Source organism: Python bivittatus, unplaced genomic scaffold, assembly GCF_059951505.1.
Source record: "Python bivittatus isolate LINGU-HERP-01145 unplaced genomic scaffold, Pbiv_v1 ctg000220_np1212, whole genome shotgun sequence".
In the NCBI taxonomy this organism is placed as follows: Eukaryota; Metazoa; Chordata; class Lepidosauria; order Squamata; family Pythonidae; genus Python; species Python bivittatus.
In genome coordinates this window covers 39,564,544-39,581,246 of record NW_028277048.1, presented here as the reverse complement: position 1 = coordinate 39,581,246, position 16,703 = coordinate 39,564,544, and the positions used below count along the sequence as shown (strand labels likewise).

Below are 16,703 nucleotides of genomic sequence, written 5' to 3'. Positions count from 1 at the left end.
GTCTATGAAGGCTACCTACAGGGGACCTTTGGGCTGACTGTAATATTCTCAGCTGTGTGATGGAGTATGGTACATTGGTCCATGGTTGAGTGTTCAGACCTGAAAGCGGCTTGCTCAGGAGCCAACACGTTTTTGGAGGATGTTCAGTCCAAAAGCTTGTAATATAGGAATCTAGTACAGTGGTACCTCTACTTACGAACTTAATCCGTTCCGTGACTCTGATCGCAAGTCGAGTTGGTCGCACCCCGAAGCAAATTTCCCCATAAGGTTCAATGTAATTACCGTTAATCCGTTCTGGCGTCCGCGGACCACGCGTCAGGGGTGGCAAAGCGCCCGCACGCTGCACGGCGGGGCGGCAAAACGCCTGCGCGCTGCGTGTCGGGTAGAAAAGCGCCTGCGCGCCGTGCATCAGGGCAGCAAAACACCCGCACGCCGCGCATCGGGTGGAAAAGCGCCCGCACGCCGCACAGCGGGGCGGCAAAACGCCCGCGCACCGCGCATCGGGCAGAAAAATGCCCACAAACCACGTGTCAGGGGCAGAAAAATGGCCGCAGACCACATGTCAGGATGGAAAAATGGCCGCGGACCACGTGTCAGGGTGGAAAAATGGCCGTACCTCGAGGTGGAGTTCGCACATCAAGGTAAATTTTTGGGGCCAGAGCTGATCGTATCTCGAAAATTTCGTAAGTAGGGGCGTTGGTAAATAGAGGTACCACTGTATATAATTTACTGATTACGGATAAAAGGCTAATTGGTAATTTGCAGGGTCACATTTATCACCTTTCTTGTAGATTGGGAAAATAATAGAGCTAAGCCAATCTTTAGGGAGACATAAGGAATTATTTAAGGCTGTGAAAAGGAGAGCAAGCACAGATGCCCACCATGTAGGGTTTAATTTTAAGAATTCTGGTAAGATTAAATCTTTCCCGGGGGCTTTGCTATTTTCCAACTGAGAAATTAGTTTTTGAATCTCTGGGTGAAACTGGGGGCTTTTCAGGGAGAGGTTCGTCAAATAGCTGGGCCAGAAGTTCAGTGTCTTCAGGTGCAGTGTATAAATTACAGAAATACCCAATTCAAGACTCAAGGGGTGTTAGATTGTTATTACTGTAATTATGAAAAAAAAGTATTCTTAGCAGAAAATGGTCCATGCATGAGATGGCCCCAGATTGGCCTAGTCCAGAAGAGAGACATATTATTCCAATGCTGCCTAGAATCTCCCCTCCTCAGAACAGTAAATTTTGCACATTGCTACTGTATTGGCATTTAGAACGTCAGGATTATTGCTATTGTGATTTTATGCTGTATATGTTTAGCTGCTGTCTTGATAGGTTTTAGTGTTTTATATTGTTTATAGATTTTTGAGTATGCATTGTCTGGAGAATTTCTCTTATCGGCTGGTACAAATTATTTCAGAATGCAAGGAACAATCACTGTTAAATGAATCACTTGAAGGACTGAAACTAGAAGAAGTTTTAAAGCTGAGACTAGAGGAAGTAATACATGTCAAGAGGGAGAAAAAATATTTGGGAGTCCTCTTGGACATGTTGAGGAAGGTTCAGTGCTACGTAAAAGGTAAAATTTTAAAATAATGATAATTTTAAAATCAGTATTTATGATTTTCCTCTGCAAATTATTGTCTGATACTTCTCCTTTGCAGTTATTGTTAATATCCTCCTAAAATGGGGCTTGAATATATGGAAGGGTGAATGGGAAAGCAACTGAAAATTCTAACATGAGAGAAATAGAATAATGCAGATATGAAAATGCAAACTCTTGAGATGGGTTCTGTAGAGTGAATCTTTGTGCAGCTTATATCAAATGCTTAAATGAACTGAAAATTACTACACTCCAACTTACATTTTTCCCCCCTTTTTTAAAGTGGATTTTACTGAAATGGAGCAAAAGAATAACAAAAATCTGGCACTGGAAACATTGGATGATGTTGTGAATGTGAGAAAACCTACTTCATGCAGTGACGATGGAATAGAGAGCTATCTCCATTTGAGTCAAGAGCTGAAGGAGATATCTAAATTTGTGTATGATTTTAAAGATAGCCACATCTTCCAGTATTGCTGGGAGCAGGCAGCCAAGAGGCTGATGAACAGCACAGAGGATCCAGACACAGAAGAAATTCTGACCATTCTAAATATGGAGGATGTGTACGATTGCTTTTTTGATCCTTGTCGCACAGAATTCCAAAGGCTTTATGATAGCTTGAAATTGGGAGAACTCACATTTGCTGAAGTGAAGGCTCTCTTTGAAGATTTTATTAACAATTATGAAGAACTCAGACGCGATTTCAAAATTATGTGCAAACTGCAGTATCAAGATAATGGAGAATGGATAGATGAACGGATCCAGCAGATCCAGCAGTATCATGAATTGGATTTGGCATTGGACTCTGCTAAAGTTATTGACAAAGTCAAGGAAGTTTTGAAGCTTTCTGGTAATTTCAGTGTCCTGCAACAATTACTGAATTTAGTAAGTACATCTCTTTAACTTCCCATTGAAAAGACAGCCCAATCATCTGAGATTTTGCATAGTTGCAGTCTCATAAAATTATAGGGTTTTTTTTAAAGTGGTGGCTACAGGCTCCACTGATATGGCCCTTGAGCTGATAGAAACTACACACCTCTGTTATATGCCTGCATTTCCTAAAAGGAGTGATATTTAGAAAAAGTCCATGTCAGTTCTGTGAATCTCTGAAACCAGAAGGTTAAAGAATTAGAAATCTGTGGAATAAAGGGAAGAGGATTTGTGTGTTTTTAATTTGCAGTATTTTTCATTTCATGTAATTTACTCTTCAGACAACTGAATTCCAATCCTTTCAACAAGAAAAGCTTTCTTCTATGAGTCCTTCATTGATGCGTGCTAAGAAACTGCTGCAAGATATTACTAAAGAACGTCGTGAGTGCCTCGAAGAGCTTGCAGTTAGGAAGGAGTTTATTTACTGGGTCAAAGAGGCTTTGGAAGGTAGAACTGATACATCTCTGTTTCTTCATGACCTTGAACAAGCTTTAACTCTACTATATGTTGGGTCGAGCTGTTGTTTTCTCCATTCTGTTTATCAGGTTGGGATTTGCAAGCAGACTTGGGGACAGAGAAAGCATAAAGTTGAATATTTTATTTAACTTTTTGAACCTTCTCCTCCTCTCTGTCTGACATCTTGTTACTTCTATACTTTCTCTCCTTTGGATTCTTCATTTGCCTGCACAATGAGGTACATACACTTGAATGTGTATTTCTTTTCCCTACTGTTGCCTATGCAGAGACAAAGCATGAATTAAACATTGACAAATAGAACATCTAGATGTACAATCATGCATAACCAAGCAAAGTTACATACTGTATATGCTGTTGTGAATAAATATAATGGGAAAACGTAAAGGTTGAGGAAATATTTCCCCTTCAGGTTCCTGTATAAATGGTATAGGAGACCAGGTGTGGGGCAGTGACACCTATAGCTTTTAGGGGCCCTTGCACTGCTAAAAATGAGGAGCTGGCCTTTTAGGAAGGAGCTAGGCTATCTTAGTATCAGTGGGGACTCAAATGCAGAAGCGCAGTGTCACAAGACTGAAAGAATGGAACTACAAGAAGGGAAAGCAGAACAAAGACTAGAACCTGAAACCTGAAGTTCCAAAGGTACAGTGGAGAACAAGAGGCCATTGCTAGTGGCAGAAGCAGCAGCAGGATCAGTGATGGAGGTGGGGCAGAAAGACGTGAATGATGTGGTAACAGGATCACTATGGGAGACAACAGCAGGTTAACGTTGAGTGGAGGCTGCTAGACAAGGGCATGTTGATGAGGGCAGGTCATCAGGAGGCTGAGAAGATGCCAACATAACCTGTTATGGTGAGCCCAGGATACTGGCATCCAGGAGGGGGCTGCCTAGAGCACCAGCCATGCTGCTTTGCAGCCTGAGATGTTGTGAGATACCCCAAAGAAGCCCAGGGTGCTAGTAGCCATCAGACAGGGGCCAGTGAATATAAAGTAGTAACCTAGGAAAAAAGTTTGCCCACATTTCAAAACTTCTGTCCAGCCACAAACCCAAGCGCCTGCTCCCAACCCAAAGTCCAAGTGCAACAAGGCAACACTAACTGGGCATGCAGGGAGCTGGGCTTGAGTTAGCTGATCTGGAAAAAGATAACGTCGGAGTAGTGTATATTGAAGACATTGTAGGAGAGATGGAACTAAGACATAGGATAAAATAAGGTAAAAGTCAGGATTAAGTGAATGCTGGGAAAGCGTAATTCTGAATCAAAGTGAAGGTTATAGCTTCTCTGTAAAATGATAATGATGAAAAGACCCTATTCATGGGATCTATGTTGCTTTATGCCCAAGTGGCCACATCCCCAGACTTAACCTATAACACATGGGAAAGTGGCATATGAATATTTGGGGGGGGGGGGTGGAAGAAAGCTAGAATAATTAGTAGTAGCAGCAGCAGCAGAAGTTAATGTGATTGGCACCGTGTGAGACTTAACATTATAGGATCACAGGAGACAGAGCAGCAACAACAGCTTTCTTTGTACTTGTCATCTCCATGGAACTAGTATGCTAATACAATCCGCATCACTCTAAACATCTCTTGGTAGTAGAAGAATTTGGGTGCAAGTGCAGAACTTGCTACTGCTTGCTTCCGTAAATTGACAAAGACTTTGAGGGGCTGTTCTGTCTTCTCCTTTTGGATTTCAGCTGTAGGTACAAGTGCTGCATTGTGGGACCAGCAGGCAGAAGCTCCCAGGGATTACTGCCTACGGTGCCTTTGTTTTGAAGATGCGTAGAAGAGTCTGAGTTTGTTAAGGTTGGAAGAAAGGGGTGACAGGAATAGGCTACTCCTTGCCAGTCTAACACATTGCATCCTGAGCCTCCTTTCAGCTGATCTTGGTAGCAGATGCACTCCAGCATTAGGCCAACTCAACCCTGATCTGTTCTCCTTCAGCCTGTTAGAAATGGATTAATCACTTCTGATCTTCCTGACTTCTCTGTATTCTAAAAGCATTTCTCAGAATTAAAGTAGAATTAAGCAGTAAAATGTTACTATATTTCACATAGCTTGTTACTATTGGGAGGCCTATTTCAGTAGAAACTGAAACTGACTGCAAGTATTTGCATATTTTATTTACATAAATTAGTCTAAAGTGCAAATTTAAAGCATAAATAACAGCACAAAACAAAGGAGCAGAGAAAAAATAAAACCCTACATTCAGTCAAATCCAAATTATAATCAAACTCGTTTTCCGTTACTTTCTTATTTAAATCCCAAACTTGCTACGTTATCTAGTTTAATCATAATAATAAAGATAACACTTCAGGGTCATTTTCCTCATTTTCCTTGCTGTATTAGGGATGTGCAAAACCTAATGTTTTAGGGAACTTTGGAATGTTCTATTTCTCCTCCACAATGGCCCAGATATGCAGCAGTTTTCTAGAAGTTAATTCTCTATTTAGAAGCAGAAGCACTTACAGTTCAGAGGATTAACTTGTAAAAACTGTTGGGTCACAGCTGGAACAGTGTAGCCAGTGTAGAATGAAACATTTCCAGAACTCTCCAGAATGCTAGGTTTTCACATCTCTATTTTTCATTATTCCACTGCACAGATTCTTGTATAAGTGAAGAAAGCAACTGTAAGTGCTGGTGTTGGAGCCATCCTTCAGCTCAGATAGTAGAAGCAAGTTACTTGCTAGAAAGCACTGCAGTGCATCCAGGGAAGCCATTCATAGATCATACATTTCCTTTTATCTCATGAAATGCTTTGTTTATTTCTATTAGACATAAATGAGCTGAAAGTGTTCGTGGAGCTGGCTTCCATATCTGCAGGAGAGAATGACATGGATGTGGATCGGGTGGCTTGTTTTCATGATGCTGTGTATGGCTACTCCTCCCTGCTGTATGATTTAAAGCGAGAAGCAGGATTTGAGGAGTTCATGAAGTGTTTGGAGAAAATATGGAAAGCTCTGGAAAGTGATCACAACCTCTCCACAAAGCTGGTAATTAACTGTAGCAGTATCGTAGCTCTCCATTACTCACCTTTAAATGCTGTGCACTTGATAAAAGTTTTTTTTCTTTTACTTTATACCTATAGCATATTAATTCGTTGCAGTTGAGGTATAGTAGAAATACTCTTTGAACCTGAAGTCTGCGGACCAGTACATACTCTGCATTCAAAGAGAAACGCAGAGCTATGTTTTGCCACATAAAGTCCAATTTGCAAATTATGTCAGTTGGTGATTTTAGTGGAATTTAACCTTCTATAAAATATGCTTGAAAGCCCAAAAAATAGTGGGGTAGAAATTTTAGAATGTCTGTGCTTAAATGTCATCTCCTTTACTTGATTTGGGAAAGACACAGGCTAATAGGAATAATCCATATTATATCTTCTCCCTACAGTGTGATTCTGCAAGATACTTGGATTGGCTAAAAACTATCAAAGAGAGTCATGGCTCTGTGGAATTGTCATCTATATCGCTGGCAACCACAATCAATAGCAAAGGAATCTACAGAATTAAGGCCCCGCTAGAAGGGCAGAAGGTGAGACATTGCTTAAAGGAATCTAAAACATGATGTCCTATTTTTTCTACTTTTCTGCTAACTTGTACAAAACTATTTTTAAATGTTTATTATGCATTTAATCCATTTGCCTCAATTGCTGAAGCAATTTTGGGCGGTGTAAAAGAAAATAAGGATTAAACACAGAAATACAGTAATGTGTCAAAAGGATATTATTGCATCAAAGACTTATTGTTCAATTAACCCTTGTGCTGGCAGAACTTCATGACATCACTAGCCTCTTCCCTATTGGCCAGGCATGCAGTCAACAATTGGTGTGATTTAGCCAGTGTGGCCAATCATGATTGGCAGTAAGTTTTGTAAAAGAGGGCTTATTTTTTTCAAATGATTTTTCTTCCCAGCATTTTGTATTAATGATGGGTGAATAGTGTCAGTTTTGCTTTGGGTTTCCTTCCCTCTCTTCCCCCACCTTTTCAATGACTGTTATTTTTATGTTATTCTAATGTATGGTTTGCATTTTTACATTTTATTTCTACTGTAAACCCCTTCAAGATTTACAACAGTGGGAAACCATATAAATATAAATTAAATAATAATGCATAGGTATTAAGCAATCAAAAGAGTTCTGTGGCAATCAGAAGATTGTAGATTTGTGCATTCATTTTCCCCTGATTACCTTCTATTAATAACTTTACTTTATCCCAGGGTAATTGTAGGCTCACCATAATTTAGCATAACCTGGAGGTGATAAATAGACAGGCTGGTATTCCTGTATAAAGGAAAACACAGATCAGAATTCTTTTGCACATATTATGTTTTGTTGTAAGGTTTGTCTGGACACTGTTCTGGACCTGACTGTCCAAGAAAGTCATGGGGAACAAGAGAAGAAACGGCAGTACTCTCTGGAAGAGCTTCAAGAACTGATGAACAAGCTGATGTTGATGTCAGGAAAAGTAGAACAAAGTGCAGAAGTGGATAAATTTTCTGAAGTAAGCTTCCTGTCATATTTTCCTCTGCCTTCCAAATTATTGTTATTGAAATACATGTGATGGAGAGGAATGAATATTAGGATTCTGCTTTCTTCTTCATGTTGTTTCTAGACTGTTTTGATAGTATTCCATATTCACAAAAGTATCACAATGCCTGGATATTGCTGCCAGTCCATAATTAAATCCACGTCTTGCTAAATTAATAAATTTCATATTTCAGTGTTTTTGCATCTTTAGTGAGAGAGTGTGAGATTTTAACATTCTTGAGAACAAAGTTATTGAAACCTGTTACATTTGATGATCCCATGAGGTTAAAATGGCACAGACCCATTTTTTATTCTTGAATTTTCATGGGTCTGTGCCATTGAACATAACATAAGGGCACGCATCATCAAAAATGATTGCCAACTCTTGTAACGTTGAGAGTCTGATAGTGATTAAGAGGAATTGATGATTTTAGATACCCAAAGCATTTAAAATAGATATATATTTGAGTACGTTTAAAGATGATCGCTTATTGCTGAATTGTGATAGGTAAGTAATGTTTATGATGTTTCTTTTGGGAAGATGGGGTTGTTTCATCCCTTTGGGATCGATCTATCTATCTATCTATCTATCTATCTATCTATCTATCTATCTATCTATTTCATATCAGACTATTGGATGGTAAAGCATGAGGATGCCCAATTTATTATCATTTTTAGCAATAGTAAAATTGTTTCATTGATACTACAGTGATTCAGTTATTGTAATATCACAGTGATCCCATTCTCATAATCAGACACTGGACTATGTGTCATTTTTCTGGCCCATTCCTGAATCTCTCATGTTTCTACAATTCTGTACTCTTTCCTATTTACTCACATATCCTCCCCATGCTAATAGCAGCAAGTAAACTATTAATGGTTTGTCATCGCTTATTTGTGAGCTTATTGGTTACAGAGTGGAAAGGGCAGAGCTTGGGATCTGCATAGAAAATGGCTATGGATTGCATACCTGTATTCTAAATAATAAAAAGTTGATTGAGGCTAAATGTAGGTATTTGCCAGTAAGCAAATGGACAGTGGGTAATATATACTTTGCATGGATTGTTCTAATAATGATTTGGATTCAACCTACCGTTATGTTTTTGTGTGTGTTCTTCACTCAGGTGTTTTCTAGCGTTCAGAGACTTGCATTGTCCTTCATGGACCTTTATTCTGCTGGAAACATGCTCTTCCGAAACTGGATTGCTGACATATATTGCTCACCTGAGAATCAGTTTTGCATTAATATGAACTTTAAATTAAATTCTATCAGTGGCCTTTGTGGAAGTGGAGAAGTAGCAGACGTTCTGCCAGCCATATGCAGAAAGATGGAGAGTTTTCTGCAGAGGTGGAATCACTTCATGTCTGAGAAGCGATCCCAGTATTTTTATCTGAATTACTACATGGCTGAGCAACTTGTATATTTATGCAAGGAGCTTGGTTCAGGGACACCCAGTGAGGCTGCCTTAATGATGCTGTCCTTCATAAAACACAGCTGCAGTAGACAAGATATTAAAGAAGTCTCCAAATTAGTGGTATCTGAAATACCAAAAAGGAGTTTTGGTGTCATATATGGACTCTGTGCAAGTACAATAGAATTGACTGAACAACTGGAGGAAATTTGGGGTTCCTACATGGAAAATATGGACTTATTCCTTCCACACTGCTTTGATATTGAAATGCTTGGTAGGTTCCTATCTGCTTTGGCAGATTTGGAGAAAAGGACTATTGTGCGAGTATTACCACAAGGTCTTCATGCGAGGCAGCCCAATCTCATCCTCTGCCCTCGCTCTGATGTTTTGATTTCCACACTTGCCATCTACATGAACAGTCCAGAAGAGATGCTACCCTCTTATGATGAAGTCTTATTGTGTACACCACAAACTAGCTATGAGCAAGTGGAATTGTTTATGAGGCGGTGCTTTACTTCAAACAATAAAGAGAAGAAGATTTATACTTTGCTTTTTGCAGATGAGTTGAGTTATGATGTTGCCTATAAGTTAGAGGAACTATACCAGAGCCTTCATTTAAAACATATGAGTGACTATAGTTTAGTGATGTTCTGCAACTGTGAGAGAGAACACTGCTATATCCCCTCTGTTTTTAGTAATTTCATCATTCACATGATCCCTCTTCGGCCCCTAAAAGACATTCAAAGTTACCTTGGGAAGCATTACAAAGCCAATGAGCTTGGAAATCCATCAACTTCTGTCTTCAAGGATAACATGTGTGTTGGGATTGTATCTTCTGAAAGAGCTGGAATGGGTGAGAGAACCAAGTTCAAACAATCTCCCATCTTGGATATATAATCATAGTTTAGCAAGAAAAAAATGACCCAGATTAGATTAACACGTCATATTAAATATTAAGCAGGCTTGTTTGTAGCAAATCTGTTTCAAACCATGGGTTTATGTTAATAGCTTAAGGTTAAGTAGTGCTATGGTTAATTGGAACTGTGATTTTAATTAACATGTAATGTGAATGCTTCTGAACTTCTTGCCAACTACACTGGAAAACTAGAGGGAAAAGAGGAATACATAAAAGTGACTTAGATTAAAACTTCCTAATTTATTTTCATTATTTATTTATTTATTTGAATTTATTATAGCCACCCAACTCCAGTGGCAGTGGAAGTTGAGGAAGTAAATTTTGGTCTATTGAGAAAGCACCTTCTTTGTAAGGGTATGCTTTAAAGCCTTTGTGGTTTTACTCACAGTAGCAAACAGAGAAAAAAGAAACACCTTCCTCCTGTAAAAAACCCAGAAAAGAAATCAGAACTTCCAGATTCAACTCTCTTTAGGATTATCGCCCTGCCCACCATGGTCTCTGTGTCTTTAACTATGGTGTGTGGCCCTCAGCCACCAGAAGATTGCCTACTTCAATTTAAGAAATAGTATATTATGTTTTCTTACATGTTTGAAAGTTACAGATTCGCAAGATCATTACATTCTTGTGTTTAAGGCTGGCTTCAACCACCCTTTCCTTTATTGCTTTTTGCTTTTGATTGCCTACCCACACCATCATATAAACATTAAATAACAATCCTATCCAGCGTGTGTCTTTGCACACATGAATAGTGGCTGGCAGGAGCCATTCTTGTGAGATGAAAAACTAACAAAATGCATATATTTGATGGTTGGATATTTCAGTGTATATATGACAGAACCAGCATACATTTCACAGGACCACAAGAATAGATTCAGCATTTCAGTAATGAGATCTAATCATCCCTAGGCTACTTTTTATAAAGAGGAAAATGGGATTTTAAAAAGTTTTAATTTATTCTGATCATTATTCTAACTGGATTGATTTTCTTCAACATTCCCTATATAACAACAACAACCATTTTTATTTACGGCCAAAAGGCCCCAAAGACATTCCCCATATTTTCCCTATTGTTGCTAAACACTTGTATAGACTATGTGAGTTCTCAGTCTCAAATCAATTAGGGTTTTTTTTCCAGTCAATATCTAAAATACATTTTTTATTGTTAAAAACAATAGGAAAATCTCTCTATATAAAGAGGCTGCATCAGAAAATGGAAGCAGAACTGCAAGGTCACAAAGTCCTTTTAAGAACCATCCGGCTGATTGAACCCCATGTGAACGAAAGAAAAATCCTGAATGCTCTCTTTCCATTCCTGGACCATAAGTTCCAGAAACGGCCCATGATCTTTCATTTTGATATTACTTCTTCTGTGAGTATACCACAGTGTTGACTGAGGATGGTTCCCATTTCAACCAATACATCCTTTTGTAAGAGGATATGTTTACATCTATAGGAGGAGCATCCTTCTTTATTTGTGCCTTCCTTATGTTTCTGTATTCTTCCAGGTTCAAACTGGAATTTCAGAATTTTTGTTCAAGCTGTTTGTCTTACGTTATCTGGAAGATATAGATGGGAAAATCTGGCTCCGAAAACAGTGCCACCTGTATGTTGTAGAAATTCTGGAAGCATCTCCCTCATCCAAAAAACAAAGAGGGTCTGTAAGTACACCCAGAAGCACATATCGGAATATGTACTATGTGCTGTGTTTTTAATACTTTAGAGCAGAGTTTTCAAACTGGGTTCTGTGGAATCCTAGGTTTCCACGAGACTATGAAGACAATATGGATTTCCCCTTAATCTCTTTGGAGCGACTGAAGGGAAAAAAAACTCTGCAAAGAACAAAGGGAAAAACACCTCCTTACATGGGATTAAGGTGAAACTGTCTGCAAGGGACTGAACCTTTTTTTCCCCTTGTCCCTTGAGGAGAGGTTTCCCATAATCCCTTGTAGTGAAGAAATAATTATGTTCTTAGTAATTACTTAACTCTGCAGTATTGACAACTGTTTCCAACAGTACAAAATTAAAATATTAATTTTAAGCCTGTGAAAAAGAGGAGAATACATTCAATAAAGTTTTTGATTGTATTGTAACTCCTTCCTTTTCCCTCTCTATTTTATTTTCAGATATTTCCAGGATTGAAGTACGGTTTCCTTGATGTTTTCCCCCACATAACTTGCAGATCTCCTAAAGAAGTACTGAAGAACGATACTGAGGGGAATTTATTTCATGACAGCAATGATCCAGGAATAGATAAAGAAACGTTCTGTAATGAAGCTTTTCAGAGACCATTCCAGTATTTGATAAGAGAAAACAGAGGTGAAAATCTTGATAGGTTCCAGTATAGAAAAGGCTCAGTGGAAGGGACTCCAGCAGAATGCCTACAGCTGTTCTTGTTATATTGTGGAATGATTAATCCTTCTTGGTCAGAACTGAGAAACTTTGCTTGGTTTCTTAACCTTCAGCTGAGAAATTGTGAAACCTCTGTGTTCTGTAATGCTGATTTTATCCAGGACGCTTTGCAGGGCTTTAAAAATTTTGTTGTCAAATTTATGATTTTAATGGCAAAAGATTTTGCAACTCCTTCACTTAACATTTCTGATGAAAGCCCTGGAAGGCAAGTTTTCGAAGGCGTTACTGAGGAAGCTCTTGCTCCATTTCTGCTTCGGAAAAAGTGGGAGTCTGAACCGCATCCATACATATTCTTTAATGAAGACTCTATATCTATGACTTTCATTGGCTTTCATCTCCAGGAGAATATCAATGGTGGCATTGATGCCATCAATCCTTTGAATGGCAATATTATCAAGAGCAATGTCATGACACCTCAGCTTTACAAGGGATTAGTTCTTCAAAAAGTTCCATTCAATGTTAATTTTGATGCATTGCCCAGAGCTCAGAAAATTGAGAAACTTTGCATGGTCTTAGGGATCCAGTGGCCAAGCGATCCTGATGAAACTTATGAACTTACAACAGACAATATGCTAAAAATCCTTGCTATTGAAATGAGATTTAGGTGTGGAATTCCTGTTGTCCTGATGGGAGAAACTGGCTGTGGAAAAACCAGGCTTATAAAATATCTGTGTGAAATGCGTAAGTGTGGTGCTAATGCTGATAATATGAAGCTTGTCAAAGTTCATGGAGGTACCACAGCAGATGCAATCTATGATAAAGTGAGGGAAGCTAAAGATATGGCCAAGTACAATAAGAGGAAATATAAGATTGACACAATTTTATTTTTTGATGAAGCCAATACCACAGAAGCTGTCAGTAGCATCAAGGAAGTTTTATGTGACTGCACTATAGAAGGAGAGCCTTTAGTCCCCGACTCAGGTTTACAGATCATAGCTGCATGCAATCCTTATCGCAAACACACACCAAAAATGATCCAACGTTTGGAGTCAGCTGGACTGGGTTATCGTGTCAAAGCAGAGGACACCAGCGATAAACTTGGCTCCATTCCTCTTCGGCAGCTAGTTTACCGTGTCCATGCACTCCCACCAAGCATGATACCTCTGGTGTGGGATTTTGGGCAGTTGAACAATGTTACTGAAAAACTATACATACAGCAGATTGTGGAACGACTTACCAGCTCGATAAAAATGTCTGCTACTGAGATCAAAATGATTATTGAGGTGCTTTTTAAGTCACAGACCTACATGAGACAGCGGAAAGATGAATGCAGCTTTATCAGCCTCAGAGATGTAGAACGCTGTATGGAAGTCTTCAAATGGTTTCACAGCCACAGCGAACTTCTTATTAAATATCTGGAGAAGTATCTGGCAAGTAATCCTCCTAAAAGTGTAATCCAGAGAGACAAAATCATTTGGTCTTTGATTCTTTCAGTTGCTGTCTGCTACCATGCTTCTCTGGAACAGAAAGAGGCATACTGGAGAGTTATCTGCAAAATACTTCCAGAACCATACGATAATGAAAAAGGAGTTCTTGAAGAAATTAGCTTAGTTCAGGATCTTTTCTTGAGTGGTGCGCCTCTGAGACAAAGAATAGCAAAGAACCTGGCTTTGAAGGAAAACGTGTTTATGATGGTGATCTGCATTGAACTTAAAATCCCTTTGTTTCTTATTGGGAAGCCAGGCAGCTCAAAATCTCTTGCCAAGACCATCGTGGCTGATGCCATGCAGGGTCAAACAGCATATTCTGATCTTTATAAGGAACTTAAGCAGATTCATTTGGTGTCTTTTCAGTGCAGCCCACATTCTACCCCGGAGGGGATCATAAATACATTCAAGCATTGTGCTCGCTTCCAGGAAGGAAAAAACCTTGGAGAATATGTCTCTGTGGTTGTATTAGATGAAATTGGATTGGCAGAAGACTCTCCCAAAATGCCTCTGAAGACCCTTCACCCTCTTTTAGAAGATGGGTGTATTGATGATGATCGACTCCCTCACAAAAAGGTTGGCTTCATTGGGATATCTAACTGGGCTCTAGATCCAGCTAAGATGAATCGAGGTATCTTTGTATCCCGAGGAGACCTGAATAAAAATGAACTCATAGAAAGTGCAAAAGGTATTTGCTCTTCAGAACTTTTTGTACTACAGAGAGTTGAGCGTTTCTTTCCTGTCTTTGCAAATGCATATGAAGAAATTTGCAAGACCCAAATTAAGGAGTTTTTTGGGTTGCGTGACTATTATAGTCTTGTAAAAATGTTATTTGGTTTAACCAAAAAATCTAGAAGCATACCAGACCCCCGTGAAATAGCAGAAATAGTTCTCCGAAATTTCAGTGGCAAAGAAGGTATTGAAGCCTTGGATATTTTTATGTCTAAGATTCCAGAAGGCGGAGATGAAAATTATAAGGATATCAGTACAATTGATTTAGTCCAGCAGAACATCTATAGCGATTATCAGGATGGTGAATGTCGATATCTGTTAGTGTTAACAGAAAATTATGCAGCGCTTCAGATTCTCCAGCAGCGTTTCTTCAGAGATGCTCAGCCAGAAGTCATTTTTGGTTCCAGCTTTCCCAAAGATCAAGAATATACTCAGATTTGCAGAAACATAAACCGAGTAAAGATTTGCATGGAGACCGGGAAGATGGTCGTTCTTCTCAACCTACAAAACCTTTATGAGAGTCTCTATGATGCCCTCAATCAGTATTATGTTCAACTTGCTGGTCAAAAATATGTTGACTTAGGACTGGGGACCCATCGAGTGAAATGCAGAGTGCATCCCAAGTTTCGACTGATTGTCATTGAGGAGAAAGAAGTCGTGTACAAACACTTTCCCATTCCGTTGATTAACCGGCTTGAAAAGCACTATCTGGATATTAATACTGTGCTGAACAAGTGGCAAAAGACCATTGTGGAAGACTTGAAGAAATGGGTGGATGACTTTGTAGCAGTTAAAACTGAAAAATATTTGATGGGTGAACAAAAATACACACCTTCTGATGTTTTTATTGGCTACCATTCAGACACTTGTGCTTCACTTGTCCTGCAGGTAACAGAGAAGCTGAAAGCATCTCTTCCTCCTGAACAGCTAATGCAGAAAGTACGAGAGCAGGCCAAGCTGGATCTGTTGAACTGTGCGACCCCAGATTCTGTAGTCCGCCTTGGGGACTCTAAACTGGACTTTTTAAGAGAAGAGTTGGCTAGGATATACTTTCAGCAACAGCAACACACTTCTTTTGCTGAATTTTTGCACATATGCTTTGGATCGGACTCCAGAAACCATACAGTTTTCATTGAGGTAAACTGCAATTAAACATTTCTTCCTCCTCCCCCCCACCTTTTTTTCTTTTTTGTATTCATAAATATGGTGAATTCTTGGACTTGGCATGATACATGGCAACAGCTACTTAGAGACAATTTTAAAATGCTCCAAATTGGGATGCATTTCAATCATCCTTTGGAGTCAGGGCTAATTAACTTATATTTTGTTTTGGAGATTATGGTTCAGGATTGATACAAACAGTTTTTAAGACTTAGGTCTATTTTGAGCTACCTTTGGATGGATAAAAGTAACTTTGTTAACAGGGGGAAAAGTAAGACACTTTTTATCACCTCCAATCTGCTGAAATGATCATTAATACGATCATCTATACTTACAGAGCAATACTTGTTGCTTTATAGGTTGTAGAAAATGGCTTATTCAGATGTAATCACATAACTATTCATTAGAATAATATTAGTGTAGAAAGCCTCAAGCTTGTGCACTTAGGTGAGGGAAGGATGAGAACGTGCATATACCTGAAGCTTGCTACGGTTTTACATTAGTGAATTGTTATTTTCTACAAATTTGGACAGTACAGAAGGAGCAAAAGTTACTTGCATGGCTGCTGTGTTATTTTGTGTGCTCTGGATTTACCCCGAATACTAAATGTTTTGAAATTAAAAATACGTGCAGGAGATATTTGTGGTGATAATGTGCAAATGTGCTTTCTTGTCAGAATCTCAGGATTCACAAGGTCTCTAACTGTGAAAGGACTCTTTCAGTACTATTTCTGTGTATTAGAACTAAGAAATTTGCTATACCAATTTAGGCAATAAATAAAATTCTGTTAATAAGTAGAATGGGCTTTTGATTACAAATTACCTGATCTTTTTGTACCCAGGTAATTGATAGCGTCACTCAAATCTTTCCTGCTTTTACGTCAACTCCCATAAAAGGTAGTCCTTGTTTAGTGATTGCCTCATTTAGTGACCATTCGCAGTCACGATGGTGATGAAAAAATAAACTTTACAACCAATCCTCACACTTATGACCTTTGCAGGTCTGTAAAGGAAAGGAAAGCTGAAGTAAGATCATAAGCACAGTTGAGGTTTCACTTAGCAACTGCTTCAGTTAACGACCCAGTTGCCAGTCCCAGTTGTGATTGCTAAACAAAGACTAC

At 38.9% G+C, this 16,703-nt stretch overlaps 1 protein-coding gene across 1 annotated transcript in view; it reads left to right on the top strand.

Moving 5' to 3' along the window:
* Positions 1–16,703, top strand: part of RNF213 (ring finger protein 213) — a 98,965-nt gene that overhangs the window by 35,650 nt on the left and 46,612 nt on the right. Inside the window, exons 20-29 of the mRNA XM_088138383.1 lie at positions 1,414–1,572; positions 1,880–2,481; positions 2,808–2,973; positions 5,774–5,991; positions 6,392–6,532; positions 7,339–7,500; positions 8,651–9,791; positions 11,030–11,223; positions 11,360–11,512; positions 11,978–15,559. Coding sequence (XP_087994509.1) covers positions 1,414–1,572; positions 1,880–2,481; positions 2,808–2,973; positions 5,774–5,991; positions 6,392–6,532; positions 7,339–7,500; positions 8,651–9,791; positions 11,030–11,223; positions 11,360–11,512; positions 11,978–15,559 — 6,518 coding nt within the window. The remainder of the gene's footprint in view (positions 1–1,413; positions 1,573–1,879; positions 2,482–2,807; positions 2,974–5,773; positions 5,992–6,391; positions 6,533–7,338; positions 7,501–8,650; positions 9,792–11,029; positions 11,224–11,359; positions 11,513–11,977; positions 15,560–16,703) is intronic.